Source organism: Rattus norvegicus, chromosome 19 (assembly GCF_021556685.1).
Source record: "Rattus norvegicus strain SHRSP/BbbUtx chromosome 19, alternate assembly SHRSP_T2T, whole genome shotgun sequence".
Taxonomy (NCBI): Eukaryota; Metazoa; Chordata; class Mammalia; order Rodentia; family Muridae; genus Rattus; species Rattus norvegicus.
Genome location: NC_141552.1, coordinates 5,802,402 through 5,815,303, shown reverse-complemented (window position 1 = coordinate 5,815,303; position 12,902 = coordinate 5,802,402). Strand labels below are relative to the sequence as shown.

At 37.6% G+C, this 12,902-nt stretch overlaps 1 protein-coding gene across 6 annotated transcripts in view; it reads right to left on the bottom strand.

Annotated features, from left to right (window-relative positions):
* Cdh8 (cadherin 8) overlaps positions 1–12,902 on the bottom strand; it is a 397,554-nt gene that overhangs the window by 161,221 nt on the left and 223,431 nt on the right. For all 6 annotated transcript variants that reach the window (XM_087595281.1, XM_087595279.1, XM_087595280.1 and 3 more), the window contains exons 5-7: positions 9,848–10,015; positions 6,034–6,221; positions 103–356 (exon numbers count right to left, since the gene is read on the bottom strand). In XM_087595281.1, coding sequence (XP_087451407.1) covers positions 103–356; positions 6,034–6,221; positions 9,848–10,015 — 610 coding nt within the window. The remainder of the gene's footprint in view (positions 1–102; positions 357–6,033; positions 6,222–9,847; positions 10,016–12,902) is intronic.

Sequence of the window (12,902 nt, the reverse complement as noted above, 5' to 3'; positions counted from 1 at the left end):
AGAGGATAAAATAATGGAAAGTCCTTCATCACAGGGGCACAGTCCCAAGGCTCCTTCTCTTGTCCAGTGATGCAGCACATACTGTAGTTAGAAATGAAATACCTTATTGGGCTGGAAGTGATATCAGGGTCACGAGCTGTCACTTGGCCAATCACAGAGTTCAAGGCAGCATTTTCATGAACTTCAAGGAGGTAAGTCGGTGAAGAGAAGACCGGAGGCTCATCAGCATCCTCTACAACAATTTTGACTGTTGCTGTATCTTTAAAGGGTCCCCTGCCACTGAAACGTGGGTCGATGTGGATATTGGCTGCCTCCACCTTCAGAGTATAGGATTTTTTGGTCTCAAAGTCCAGAGGCTGTTAAAAAAATGACAAAGATGAATTCTTCTCACTAAACCACAGCAAGAAGAGATGAGTATAATGTCGATGGATGGAAGTTATTCTCATTTAAGCTAGTTTGTGATTGTTAATGGGCTATACCCCCCCCATGCAACTTACAAATTTTACAAGCCATTCATTGATACTTGTTTATTATACAAGCTCAGAGAGTCTAATCTATTGTTCTGTTGTATTTTGTTCATTTCACTTGGAATTCACAAAAATATTCCCACTCATGAATTGTAACATTTTCACTTCAGAGTCATAATAAAATTTTACTATCGATGACATGACCAGCATGCTAAACATGTGGTTAACCAAGCTTCTGCTACAGTCAGATAAGGCAGCACTGAATGCATCTCTATCTGGGAACAGTATTTTATCATTTCTGCACAGTGTGTGAAATGGAAAGAGTAGCAATGACCATTGTTTACCCCAAAGAGATATTACAAAGTATGGTTTAGCACTAAACCTAACAAAGAGTGGTTTATATAATTTCCACAACATTTCTACTCTAACCGGTTATGTGACTTAAATCGGGTCTATTTCTTCTTAGGACATCCTTAGGTCTCTGTCAACAGTGCTGTGCTATGGAGCAGGCAATCAGATGAAGTGAAATGCTTGCACATGCAAACCTATTTTTGTTTACACTTGGAAAAATGGGAAGGCAAACAAATGGACTCCACTAGCTCTGACTTTGGCACATCAACCACTCAAAAGTTGAAATTATATCATTTCTCTGTTCCTGATGATATCTCTGAAAGAGTCATCATTCATTTCTTAATAGTCCACCAGGTTTTTGGTGTAAATTGAGCAAGGTAAGTGTCTATGTTCCCCTTACATACATCAGAACCCATCTAGGGAGATTCTTGGCAAGTTATAATATTCCAGATTTTGAGAATGTAAGTCTGTCAGGATTCAAATAGATAGTTTATATATGCATCACAATTTCTCAGAAGAAACAGAATTTTAAATCTGCAATGCAGATTTTTAGAAAATGGAAGCTGGAACAAAAGCTAGCATGGGAGTAATTGTGCAAGATTAAATATATATTCTTATTTCAAACTTCAATGTTAGCTTTCATGTTTGAATTCAGATATAATGGGAATTAGCTTTTCTCTCCAATATTTTCTGATAAACATTACAAAATATACTTCCCTGTTGATTATAAAATAACAATGGGCATGTCTTTAGTTTGGAAGAAATGATTTAGGGTGGTAAAATATTATTTAAGCTTTGCAAATCTTCTGCACTATAATAGATCTTTATTCTAGGCATGTCTCAAAATATATTTAAAATATGCACCGTGTAATATACTAATATTATTTTAATTGACAAACAGAAATTTTAATTTGATATTAGTTTCATTCTAACTTAGTTGACAAATGTATAATTTAAGGTGCAATAATAGGCTAGTATACAAAGAAAGAACTCAGTTGACACATCCTTCATCTCATTCCCTTAGCAGTTTTGGTGGAAATTAAGACTGTACTGGATGGTTTTGTGTGTCAACTTGAAACAAACTGGATTTATCACAGAGAAAGGATCCACCCTTGAGGAAATGCCACCATGAGATCCAGCTATAAGTCATTTTCTCAATCAGTGATCAAGGGTGAGAGGGTCCATTGTGGGTGGTGCAATGTCTGGTTTGGTAGTCTTGGGTTCTACTAGAACGAAGCTGAGAAAGTCAGGGAAAGCAGACCCATAAGTAATAACTCTCCATGGCCTCTGCACCAGCTCCTGCTTCCTGGCCTGCTTGAGTTCCAGTCCTGACTTCCTTTGGTGATGAACAGCAGTGTGGAAGTGCAAGTTGAATAAACTCTTTCCTCTCCAACTTGATCTTTGGTCATGATGTTTTGTGCATAAAAACAAACCTCGACTAAGACAACAACTCAATTCTTCATTTTTAATAGCTGAGCAGTATTCCATTGTATAAATATACCACCATATTATTTATCTGTTCTGTGGCTGAAAGATAGCTAGATTGCTTACAGTTTCTGACTACTATGAATAAAGTTGCTAAGCAAGTGTCCTTATAGGATGGTAGAAAATTCTTGGTTATATGTCCAGGGTGGTATAGCTGGGTCTTGAGGTATTACTAGTCCCAGTTTTTTCACAAAGTACCAAACTGAATTCCAAATTGTTATACAAGGTTGGACTCCCACCTTGCTCTACATGCTCACCAGCATATGCTATCTCTTGAGGTGTCTTTGTTTCTGCCATTTTTATGGTTTTAAGATGGAGTCGCAGAGCTTATTTGCATTTCTCTGATGTTTAAGACTATTGCACACTTCTTTCAGTGCTTCTCTGCCAACCATTAGAAATTCCTCTGTTGAGAGTCCTCTGTTTAGCTTTGTACCACAAAGTAACACAAAGTACAGGATAACAACATTACAATCCAGAGACCCATAGAAGTTAAGTAATTATGAGGGACTAAGGGAGGATATTTGACTCTCATTCAGAAAGAGAAATAAACATGAGAAGTGGATGGAGTGGGGAACGGGCTGGGAGAGAAGGTAGAAAGAGGAACAGGAATAGGAAGTAGGTATGAGGAGAACAGGCAAGTGAGGGCTGGGAGGAGAGAGGACTGGGAACAGAAATGGGTGGTGGTGGCATATCTGGGGCAACATGAAAACCTGGGATTGTGATACTCCCAGGAGCCTATGAACATGGCCATCCATAGTTGAGACTCCAAACAGTGGGGAGGTGAAGCCTATAGTTACTAGATGATAACTATAGTGATAACTAGATGGGACTTGCAGTAGAGGACAGGGACACCAACCCACCAACAAAACCTTCAGCTCAAAATTTGTCCCACCTACAAGTTGTTCAGGGATAAAGATGGAGAAGAGATTGAGGGAATGGCAAATGAATAAATGGCCCAACTTGAGACTCATCGCATGCAGGAGATCCGACCCCTGATCCTTTCAATGATACTCTAATATGCTTGCAAACCTGTATAGCATAAATGTCTTATGAGAGGCTTCATCTAGCAGCCTATTGAAACAGATGCAGTGCTGCTCAGAGAGTCTGGAGGAAGGGTGGGGGACATAATTGAAAAAGATAAAGGGGTTTAGAACATCACAAGAAGACCTACATAGTTAACTAACCTGGGCACATGGGGCTTCACAGAGTCTAAAGTACTAACCTCATGCACGTATGGGCTGGACCTATATCCCCTAAGCATATGTAGCAGATGTGCAGCCTGGTCTTCATGTGAGTCCCCTGGCCATTGGAGTAGGGGCTGTCTTTGACTCTGTTGCCTACATTTGGGCCCTTTCTCCTAGCGGAGCTGCCTTGTCTGACCTCAGTGGGAGAGGGCAGACCACAGTTCTACTGCTACTTGATATGCCACGGTTGGTTGTTACCCCTGGGCGACTTCCCCTTTTTGGAAGGTAATGGGAGAAGAATGGTGGGAAGGGGGTATAAAGGTGGGACTTGGAGGAGAGTAGTAAAAGGGACTTCAATCAAGGAAAAAATAATTAATGGGGAAAAGTTCTCACCTTAAGAAAAACAAACAAAAAAATCAATTCTTGTAGAAATGCCGTGGTCAAAATGGGGCACAAACTTTCACTAAATTATATCCAGTTTGGTATTTTTGAACTCTTTGATCAACATCTTCCCTTTCCTTTACCTTATGCATTCACAAAGCCCATTATCAAATAATAGCTCTGTAGGCATTTTCCACAAAATTTCTAGAATCTTCCATAAAAAGGTCCTGTAGCCCAGCCTGCCTAAGTGGGTAAATAGGCTCTGGGCACCGTACTCCATGTTTGCTTCAGTAACAAAACAAAACAAGGCAATTCCCTGAGGACATTTTGTTGTTTGTTTGCTTGTCTGTGATTTTCAGCTCAGTTTAACTATGATGTGTCCAAACGTCCTCTCATTTCCTTAGTTTTATCAGTTAATAAACAGTAGCCTAGTGGGCTGTTGAAATATGACCACTTATAAGCAGTCTCTAAAAACAACTTTTGTGTTTCATGGCACTAAGTTCATCACATATGCCTCCAGATTTATAAATATTAGTGGACAGAATGAATAACTAATTGCCTCAATTTATAAAACTACCCAATAGGAAGGGTGGGTGGCAGTTAAAAACAATAAAAATGTCATTACAAAGTTTTAGGTAAAAAAATTTGGTTGCATGTTATTCAATAATTGACTTAAGTATAATTATATAGTAAATACTAGCCTTTAACTATTTTTGACTCAAAGTTCTGAACTTGAATCCTGGCATGAAAATAATGTTTCTCACTGAAAAATTACAATAAATATAGCCATTTGTCTCCAGCATCATCTGTAAGCATTTTATTTAAAAAATGGTCAGAAAATTCTAGGTTTCCATTGATAATTCCTCTTCAATATAAAATTTAGAGAAGTACCATTCCACATATATTATTGAGGTGCCAAAGATAGAACTCTATGGTCTTGCTCATGATTGACAACAGATCCCACTGAGCTACATTGTCAGCTGACTTAGATTATCATACAACATTATAGAGCCACACTGTAGACTTAACACTGTGTCAATTTAATGCTAATAAAGACAGCAGCAAAAACATTACTGGTTCCCAATAGTGTATATCATCACTTGTCATTCATAAATTAGACAATCTATTTAAAATAGCATTTGCAAGAAAGGATGTGAAGAATAATATTGAATAGAGAATTATGGGCAACCACAGTGATAGATCTAACATGAGTAAAAGTTTGTACTATTCTTCCTAACCTCTTTGCCACATGATTTTTATGAAGATAAGAGACCATGATGAAGACTACAAATTGAAAACCATATAGAGTGGTTCACATGCACCACAAAACAGTACAAAAACAAGAAGAAAAGAGACAGTTCAAAATGTTCCAAATCTTCATTTTCTTTAGAAGGTTGCCTTCCTATACTAATGCCTCATCTCTGGAACAAGGATGACATGAGATTTATTTTCCACAAAGCTTGGGCTTTCAACATATTTAAAGTAACCAGTGGTAGGAGTTTCTCCATGTTGAACTTCAGAGCTACACAGGATGCTGGAGCCTGAGCATCTTGCTTATCGTTGAGTTTCTTTTTAAGCACAATTTTCAATAAAGCCCAAGGAAAAATGCCAATGTATTTGGAGGGACATTTAAAGAAAGAGGGGATCAGAAATATGAGAGTTACACAGAAAAAGTCTAGAATCTATTGAACTTGTTATTCCTGGGGGGGGGGGGGCAATTGACACATGTCTCCATTGAGAATCCATTTAAACTGTAGGTAATTGTACCCTGGAGTAATTTTATCAGCCAATAGTATCTGTCTAGCCATTGGTTGAGGGTTCCCTTAAGGATAATGACTTCAGTGCCCTGTGTAAAGATTGAATGTTTTGTGTTTGTTTTTTCCCCTAGTGGAAAACACACCGAATCATAAAAGTGGAGATAAGTAGTAGTAGGCCAGCTACAACATGGTAACTGTTTACCAGGGGGACATCTGAAACATGATGTGGCCCTAAGAGACAAGAAATCCTGAATAGTTCTGTTATGTATACCTTTTTAACCCACCATTCATCTTAAATCTAAATATCTACCAACTCTGGATTCTATCTGTCTACTCAGCTCTCACAGATATCAAAAGTTAGATTACTCAAAGATATTTAGAAGATGAAGAAAATACTCCTTAGCTTACCTTTCTTAGTCTTATAACACCATCCTGTGCCTGGGCATCAGAAGTGATTTCAAATAGTGCTGTCCCATCTCCATCAATGATGTCATAGGAAGATTGTGCATTTTCACCAATATCCTGGTCATTGGCTTTAACCCTTCCTATTGCAGTGCCAAGGACCACATCTTCTGGTACTGAGAAGTGATACAAACCTTTAAAAAGATGAAGAACATTGGGTATTATAAAAACACTATTCAGTCACTAATTAATTTAGCAAGGTTAATTGGACACTTTGTATTATGGATGTCTTTAGAGCTACTATCAAGACAGAAATAGAAATGGAAAAATATCTCATCTATAAAATTCACACTCATTTAAACAAATATAAAACAAGTATTTTCCAGAAGTAGTGAGTCCTCTTCATTCTCTAAAGACAGAGAAAATACGTATTATCTGTATGGTTACCAAGTATTTATTTGGAGTAGCCTTACCAGAATATTAGTGTGTCTATGAAAATTTTGTTTCCTAAATTCTGTAAAATCACACCGCCCGCCTGCAGGAATATTTATTGTTGCCCCACATAATATATTTAGCTAATTTCAGCATAGAGAGATGTAATGTGTAATGTGTTGAAAGTCACATTTGATCTTACTTTTGTATTTACAAACTTGCAGACCGTTTTTGATAAAATCCAATTACTACACTTCTGCCATGCCCTGCAGCATGCTACCCAGATACATGAAACACTTCTCTTGTCACTAAATTCTTCATTGCTCTGAAGACTAGAATCCTACCTTCAAAACTCCCTAGGCAAAATACAATTACAATGTGTTTTCATTCTCCTTTGGGGACGGTAAAGCATGTCTAATCAGGGGCGTTTGTCCTACTTTTTATTCCAATTTCTTCTTTGTGATGTTGGTTGCAGTTATCTTCATTGGTGTAGAGGAGGCTTGTGGTACTCGACCACTCTCTCTGGCCATTAACACATTACTGCTCATCTGCCCTACATCTGTCTACCTTTCCCTACATTTCTTTGCCTCAGGGCTTTATCTCACCTTCAGATTCTATTTCATCCATTACATGTCAGGCTGGAGGAACTGCTCAAGCATTGATTCATGCCATGGAAACAGTCATCTAAGACTCACAGGAGTTAGTTTATGAAATAGTAGACTTTCCCCCCTCTGGTAGGATAACATTGTGTTGTTACTATTTTTTTCCTTACATTTCCAACAGTTCAGACATTTCTCAGTAGGATAAAGGTACATTCATCCACAGAGTTAAGTGTTTGAATCCTGTACACCTCTGGCTTTCTAGCCTGCCGTTTTTACTTTCTTTTTGGCACTCTAAGGGGGGAATTAAATTACTTATAATAAGATTCTTGTCTCAGGGCCTGTTTCAGGCAAACCCAAAGTCAGACAACCAGGAAGACTAAGTCCTACAGCAATCACCACTAAATGGAAAAAAGAAATCTGCAGAGCATTACCTAATTGTAATGTAAGCTCAGACACTGAATTCCTGGATAACCGTAATATGTTTATCCATTAGAATTTGACGGATTAATTTGAAGAGCAGACTTTCTTAAATTCTTTTTGTTAATGAGAAAGCAAAATTATCTCTTGGAATTGTAAAGTTGTGGGATTGAAGAACAAAACCATTTTGCAAATACAGTTCAAAAGTAAGAGTAGACAAAGACAATTGTCCTATCTAACACAAGCCGCCAGTACTCTGCTTGTATCCTAGGTAAGTTTAGGGGAGATCCTCTTGGTTCGCTTGCAAAGTTAATAACCAGCATTTGGACCTCATCTTCCTACCAATCCTACACCAGGGAGCCTTAAAAGGCTAATCGAATGCAACATCCCTTTACCCACTGCCATTCTGAGTGTTCTTCTCTAATTTATCTGGGTGATCATAGTTAATAATCATTACTTTTGCAAAGGAAATGGCTTTAGAAACTCACCAAAAACTATTAAATTGAAATAATCTCCTTTCAGTAAAAGACAAGCTGAATATTAATTAGTGGGGGTAGCAGGACCTCAAATAAAGACCATAGAATAGAAAGGGTAGATTATTTTAATATATATCCTTAAAAGTTTCATAATTCCAAGGATGGTAGATATATAAGTTGCACATCTCTACATGAAAATATATTTCTATACTTTCTGCCTTGGAATCTTTTATGAATGAATTCTCAATTGAGTATCAAATACGTCATTTTAGAACTACACCCTGTCCTTCCTCTCTCCCTCCTTACTTTTATTCATTCTTCGCATTCTTTTCAAAAAATAGTTTTCGCGTGGTGTTTCCTAAGCAAGGAGGAAGCTCCAAGAGCACATTAGCTGCTGTTATCAGAAATGCTATAAGCTATCTCCTTAAATTTGGAAGACAGTACATTCTTAGGATTGCACAGTTTACATGTAACTATTTAGAGGCCATATACTTTATTCTGCTTAGACCTGTACCAACACTGTATCCCGTGGCTCCTAAAATCTTTGAAAGGAATGTTTATAAACTTACTGTTTTTGAGCTGTAATGTGGTAAAGTATCCGTCTGTCTGTATGTTTATTTATCTATTAATTTTTTATTACTCTTGAGAAAACTTAGTCAATTCACCTACAGATAATGATATTTTAATAATTTTCTAATGATCTTAGACTAAACATCATGGATTTAATATAGTATACTAACTCAGAAACTGTTCATATGTAGCCTCATTTTTCAGTGCCTTTCATCGATCATAATTCACTGGTTCTCTGAGTTTCATTGGCAGCAAAATGCTTATTATTTTGTTATTTTATATATTTAACAATATAAACAATATTATATATAATATATATTATATATATGAATGTACATGTACAAATTTAGGGCAATGCTAATAATACAGGCGTGTACAAATTTATGGGCATATTAGTTACAATACTCATAAAATAGAAATAGTTTCATACCTATCAATGAATTATTAAATAAGTAAATAGTGGTGCCTATGACTACAGTATCTATGTATTTTTCCAGCATTAATGAATGTCTTTTCTTTGGCAACATAGTTGAGCATTGAGGAAATTATATTAAATAAAAAAATACTAGACAGAAAAAGATCATCTAATTTATTCCCGTTCAGAATCTTTAAAAGTAGATATATGTACATTAGTGTGATTATATAGTATTATGGCTACATGTTTTTAGCTGCATATTTTTAGCATCAATGTCTATAATACATCCATTGGCTCATTGATTTCATCCTATTCCATGTAATTCCATGCATCCTTCATTTCTCTACTCAAGAATCATCCTGCTATGTCTTAAAAAACTTTAATGAATCACTCCCCCGTGTAATATTGCTTAGTAAATACATTTGAGACGCTTTATTAGAGGTTGAATATGAAGGAAATAGTGACCATCTGCAAGCATCACTTATTGTGGCTGCCTGGAATTCTGTTGAGATTGCAAAAGCCGAACATGCCCTTAGGAAGAGGGAATTAATGATTACTGATCTCTCTCCCACCAGCAAGAAGGAGAGCATCTGTTTGGAAACACCTTTAATGTATAGTTCTTTTTCTCACTTGACGCTTATTTTATTTTATACAACAATGGGAGAGTTAGTGGATCATTGTCTGAGGTGAATTTCATCACTCTTTCAAGTTATTTCTGACTCCATTACCTATTTTCCCCTTGATATTTGGTGTTTTCCCCATGTCCTTGAAATTATGAAAATGGATATAAATTTCTGTTAGGCAAGATTTGTAAGTAAGCAATCTCCAGCTGAAACAGGTTCTGCAAAGCTGAGGAAAATTATAGTAAAGATGTCCATGACTCTTGACGAGTGCAGGAAACCACTTACTTTGAGCAAATTTTGGAGGATTGTCATTCACATCGGTAAGCGTCACTGTGAGTGTCGTGGTTCCAGACAGACCACCGGAATGCCCACCCATATCTTTGGCTTGAATTACAACCAGGTATTCCTCCTTGGCCTCTCTGTCCATGTTAGGAAGGGCAGTTTTTATAATAGCTGAGAGAAACAAAATAGAAGAATGAGCTTTAGTAGAATATTCATTAAGAAATGATCATGTCACATATAGGCACATAGATACACAGGAACCTGTATGCATATACCAAGTGCTACTACAAGAAGTCTTGATTTTCTGTTGAGATTTAACTAGTAAATATCTATAAAACTAATGTATGTGAATGTAGTCACAGGCATTCATAGATAACCTTTTTTTTTTCTTTCTTTCGGAGCTGGGGACTGAACCAGGGCCTTGCGCTTCCTAGGCAAGTGCTCTACCACTGAGCTAAATCCCCAACCCCCATGGATAACCTTTAAAAATAACTTTTGTAAGGTATAAGAAAACTTGTAAAAATATATTTTAGAAAACAAACTGCCTACCCCAAAGAATAAATCACAACACAGCCTCATCTACACTGAAAAGCCTAGAAGTGAAAGAATCCTGCAATGTGTCACACACCCCAGTTCCCCTAGAAGATGATCAACAAGAGCTTGGAGGCTCTAAGATCAGAGATAAGTTATTCTTTGGCTCACAAATTCATTAATAAAGTGAACAAAATAAATGAATTCTCAGAATCAACTCAGAGGACTAAAGCACAAAACAGAAGTAAAGCAGACAAGTATTTAAATACGAAGGTAGTGTTATTCATTTACACTTTGTTTAAACAGTTCACTTGTATAAACTGTTTTACCATAAAAGTAACAACTGCATTAGAAAACTGAGAAAATACAGAAAGGAAGAGGGGAAAGGGAGGAGAAAACACTTTATTACTATGTTGGGCAAGTGAAACCCTGTCACCAGACAACACCATGGAAGTTTGAGCAGATTCAGAAATCCCAGTGAATTCTCTTATCTGAGGGTGGTAGGCATTTCATCTACTCCCAAACTGGTTCCTGTCCTGGAACATGTGACAAAGTCAAGCATGGAGAAGATGGGACAATCAGTCATGTAGGGGCAAACTGAGAAGCCAATGCATCAAGAAATAAAACACAGGAGTTAGTTCCTCAAGGACCACATGACAATGTCTGTTTTATAGAACTATAACACTTTGGGGAAGATAATGCTCTCTGGAAGCTTTTGTCTCTAGAAGCTGCTCAAGCCCAGGATAGGCACTTACAGCTCAGTGGCCGGGCGGGCCCTTGGCTCCTAGCCTGCAGAGTAGCAGATGTCTCTGAAGAGACTGGGCATCTCACCCTGATCTGTTTCCTCCTCCCCTTCAGAAAGTGCAACTCTGGCCAATCAAGCTGTGGGCCAGAGCCCTGCAGATCTCTGCAGACAGTATCCAGTACAAAGAACCTAAGTTCTTTGTGGAAATTTAAACCTTCTGAAGGTATATTTGTTTACTATTAATTGTAATATTCTGTTAAATATTCAAAACCTTATATATCCCCAAATTTGTCTTTGAAGATCTTTATCTATTCATATACCTTCGTTCATTGATAAGTATTGTACACATTCTGCCCAAACCCAAGTTCATTGTGCTTTTAGCTCTTGTCTGTGTCTATCCTTATAAACATGCAACCACAACTGTAAGTGGAATATTAGCATTTTTATAACACTTTTGCAGTACAGTGGATCCTTACAGGCACATAGATTTTCATAATATGAATGAATGCACCATGTTAGTTCACGGTCTCACAGCAACAAATATCCAACCTGTTTAGTTCCCTCACCTTTCCAGAACCCAATAGTCTTGTCATCATTGTCATGTAGATAACCAAACTACATCTTCTGCTCTTTTCTTGCTCTTCACCTCTCCCTCTGCATCTTTCTCCTTCTCCTCTTCTTCCTCCTTCTCTTTCTGTCCTTTCTCCTTCTCCCTTTTCTGCAGCTGTCATTTGTTTTTATTCTCCTGATAGGAACATCCAAGATCTCTAGCCTTCTAGGAATGTACTAATACAGTGCTCTCTCTCCCAAGCTCAGCACTATGCTTCCCTGTTGCCTATACATTTGTTCAAGTTTGTGTCAAAACAATTTTTTAAGTTCCCCAAACAAAATAGTCATGGCATGGCTATTTTCTTTCTTTTCCCTAATTTACAGACATCGCTATAGCAAACCTCTGTCTAGTATCTCATTGTCTCCCTTACTCTTTCAAGGATAAGGTTGTTGATCGTACTTGTGTTGCAAGCTTTGCATGCTTTGAAGGTCAATGTTCTCCTGTAACCAAGTTACCCTTTTGTCATAAACCCTGTAAAGTTTAAAATACAGTGGGAATATATCGTTACTTTGTCATCCAAGGGCAAAAGACATGGCCAGAATGCCATTGTTTTCCAGATAGCGACAGCTCAGCAGTTCTTGTTCTGTGGGTATGAGGCAGGTCACTGAGAACCACGGGATCCACGCACTTATCACTACAGTGAGAAACCTGCCTTAGGGGAACAGTTCAACAATATAATACAGGAAAGTTTCATGTCTATCAGCTTTGCTCTTTATCTTCCTTTTTAAGATGTTGGGAGTAACCTTCCTGATTGCTAAAGCAAGTGGGGATTCCCTCTAAGGTTATTTAAGGACACACAACACAAGTAATTGGCTTTGGTTCGAACCATATAATGAACAGATTGCCCGAGCCCACTGCCTCTAATCTTAACCCCAGTACTCGCAGTAATTCATTATAAAATCCAAGACAGAATTTCTAGAACTTTCTCTCTAGCTACCCTGTGGCTATAAAGGCAGTGTACTAGAAACTGCTAGTGCCTTTTATCTACGAATTCTTCTTTTTATGTTGGGTCCTAGCTATACATGTTACTTGCGATTTTTATTCCAACTCAAAGAATAGGCCATTTCACGTCCACAGCACTGTGAGGCGTTGATCGAAGACTGAAATTGCATTAAAAGGCTCTGCTGCTTAGGCCCATATTTTCATCACAAAATCAGCAGCTTTGCAAGGTG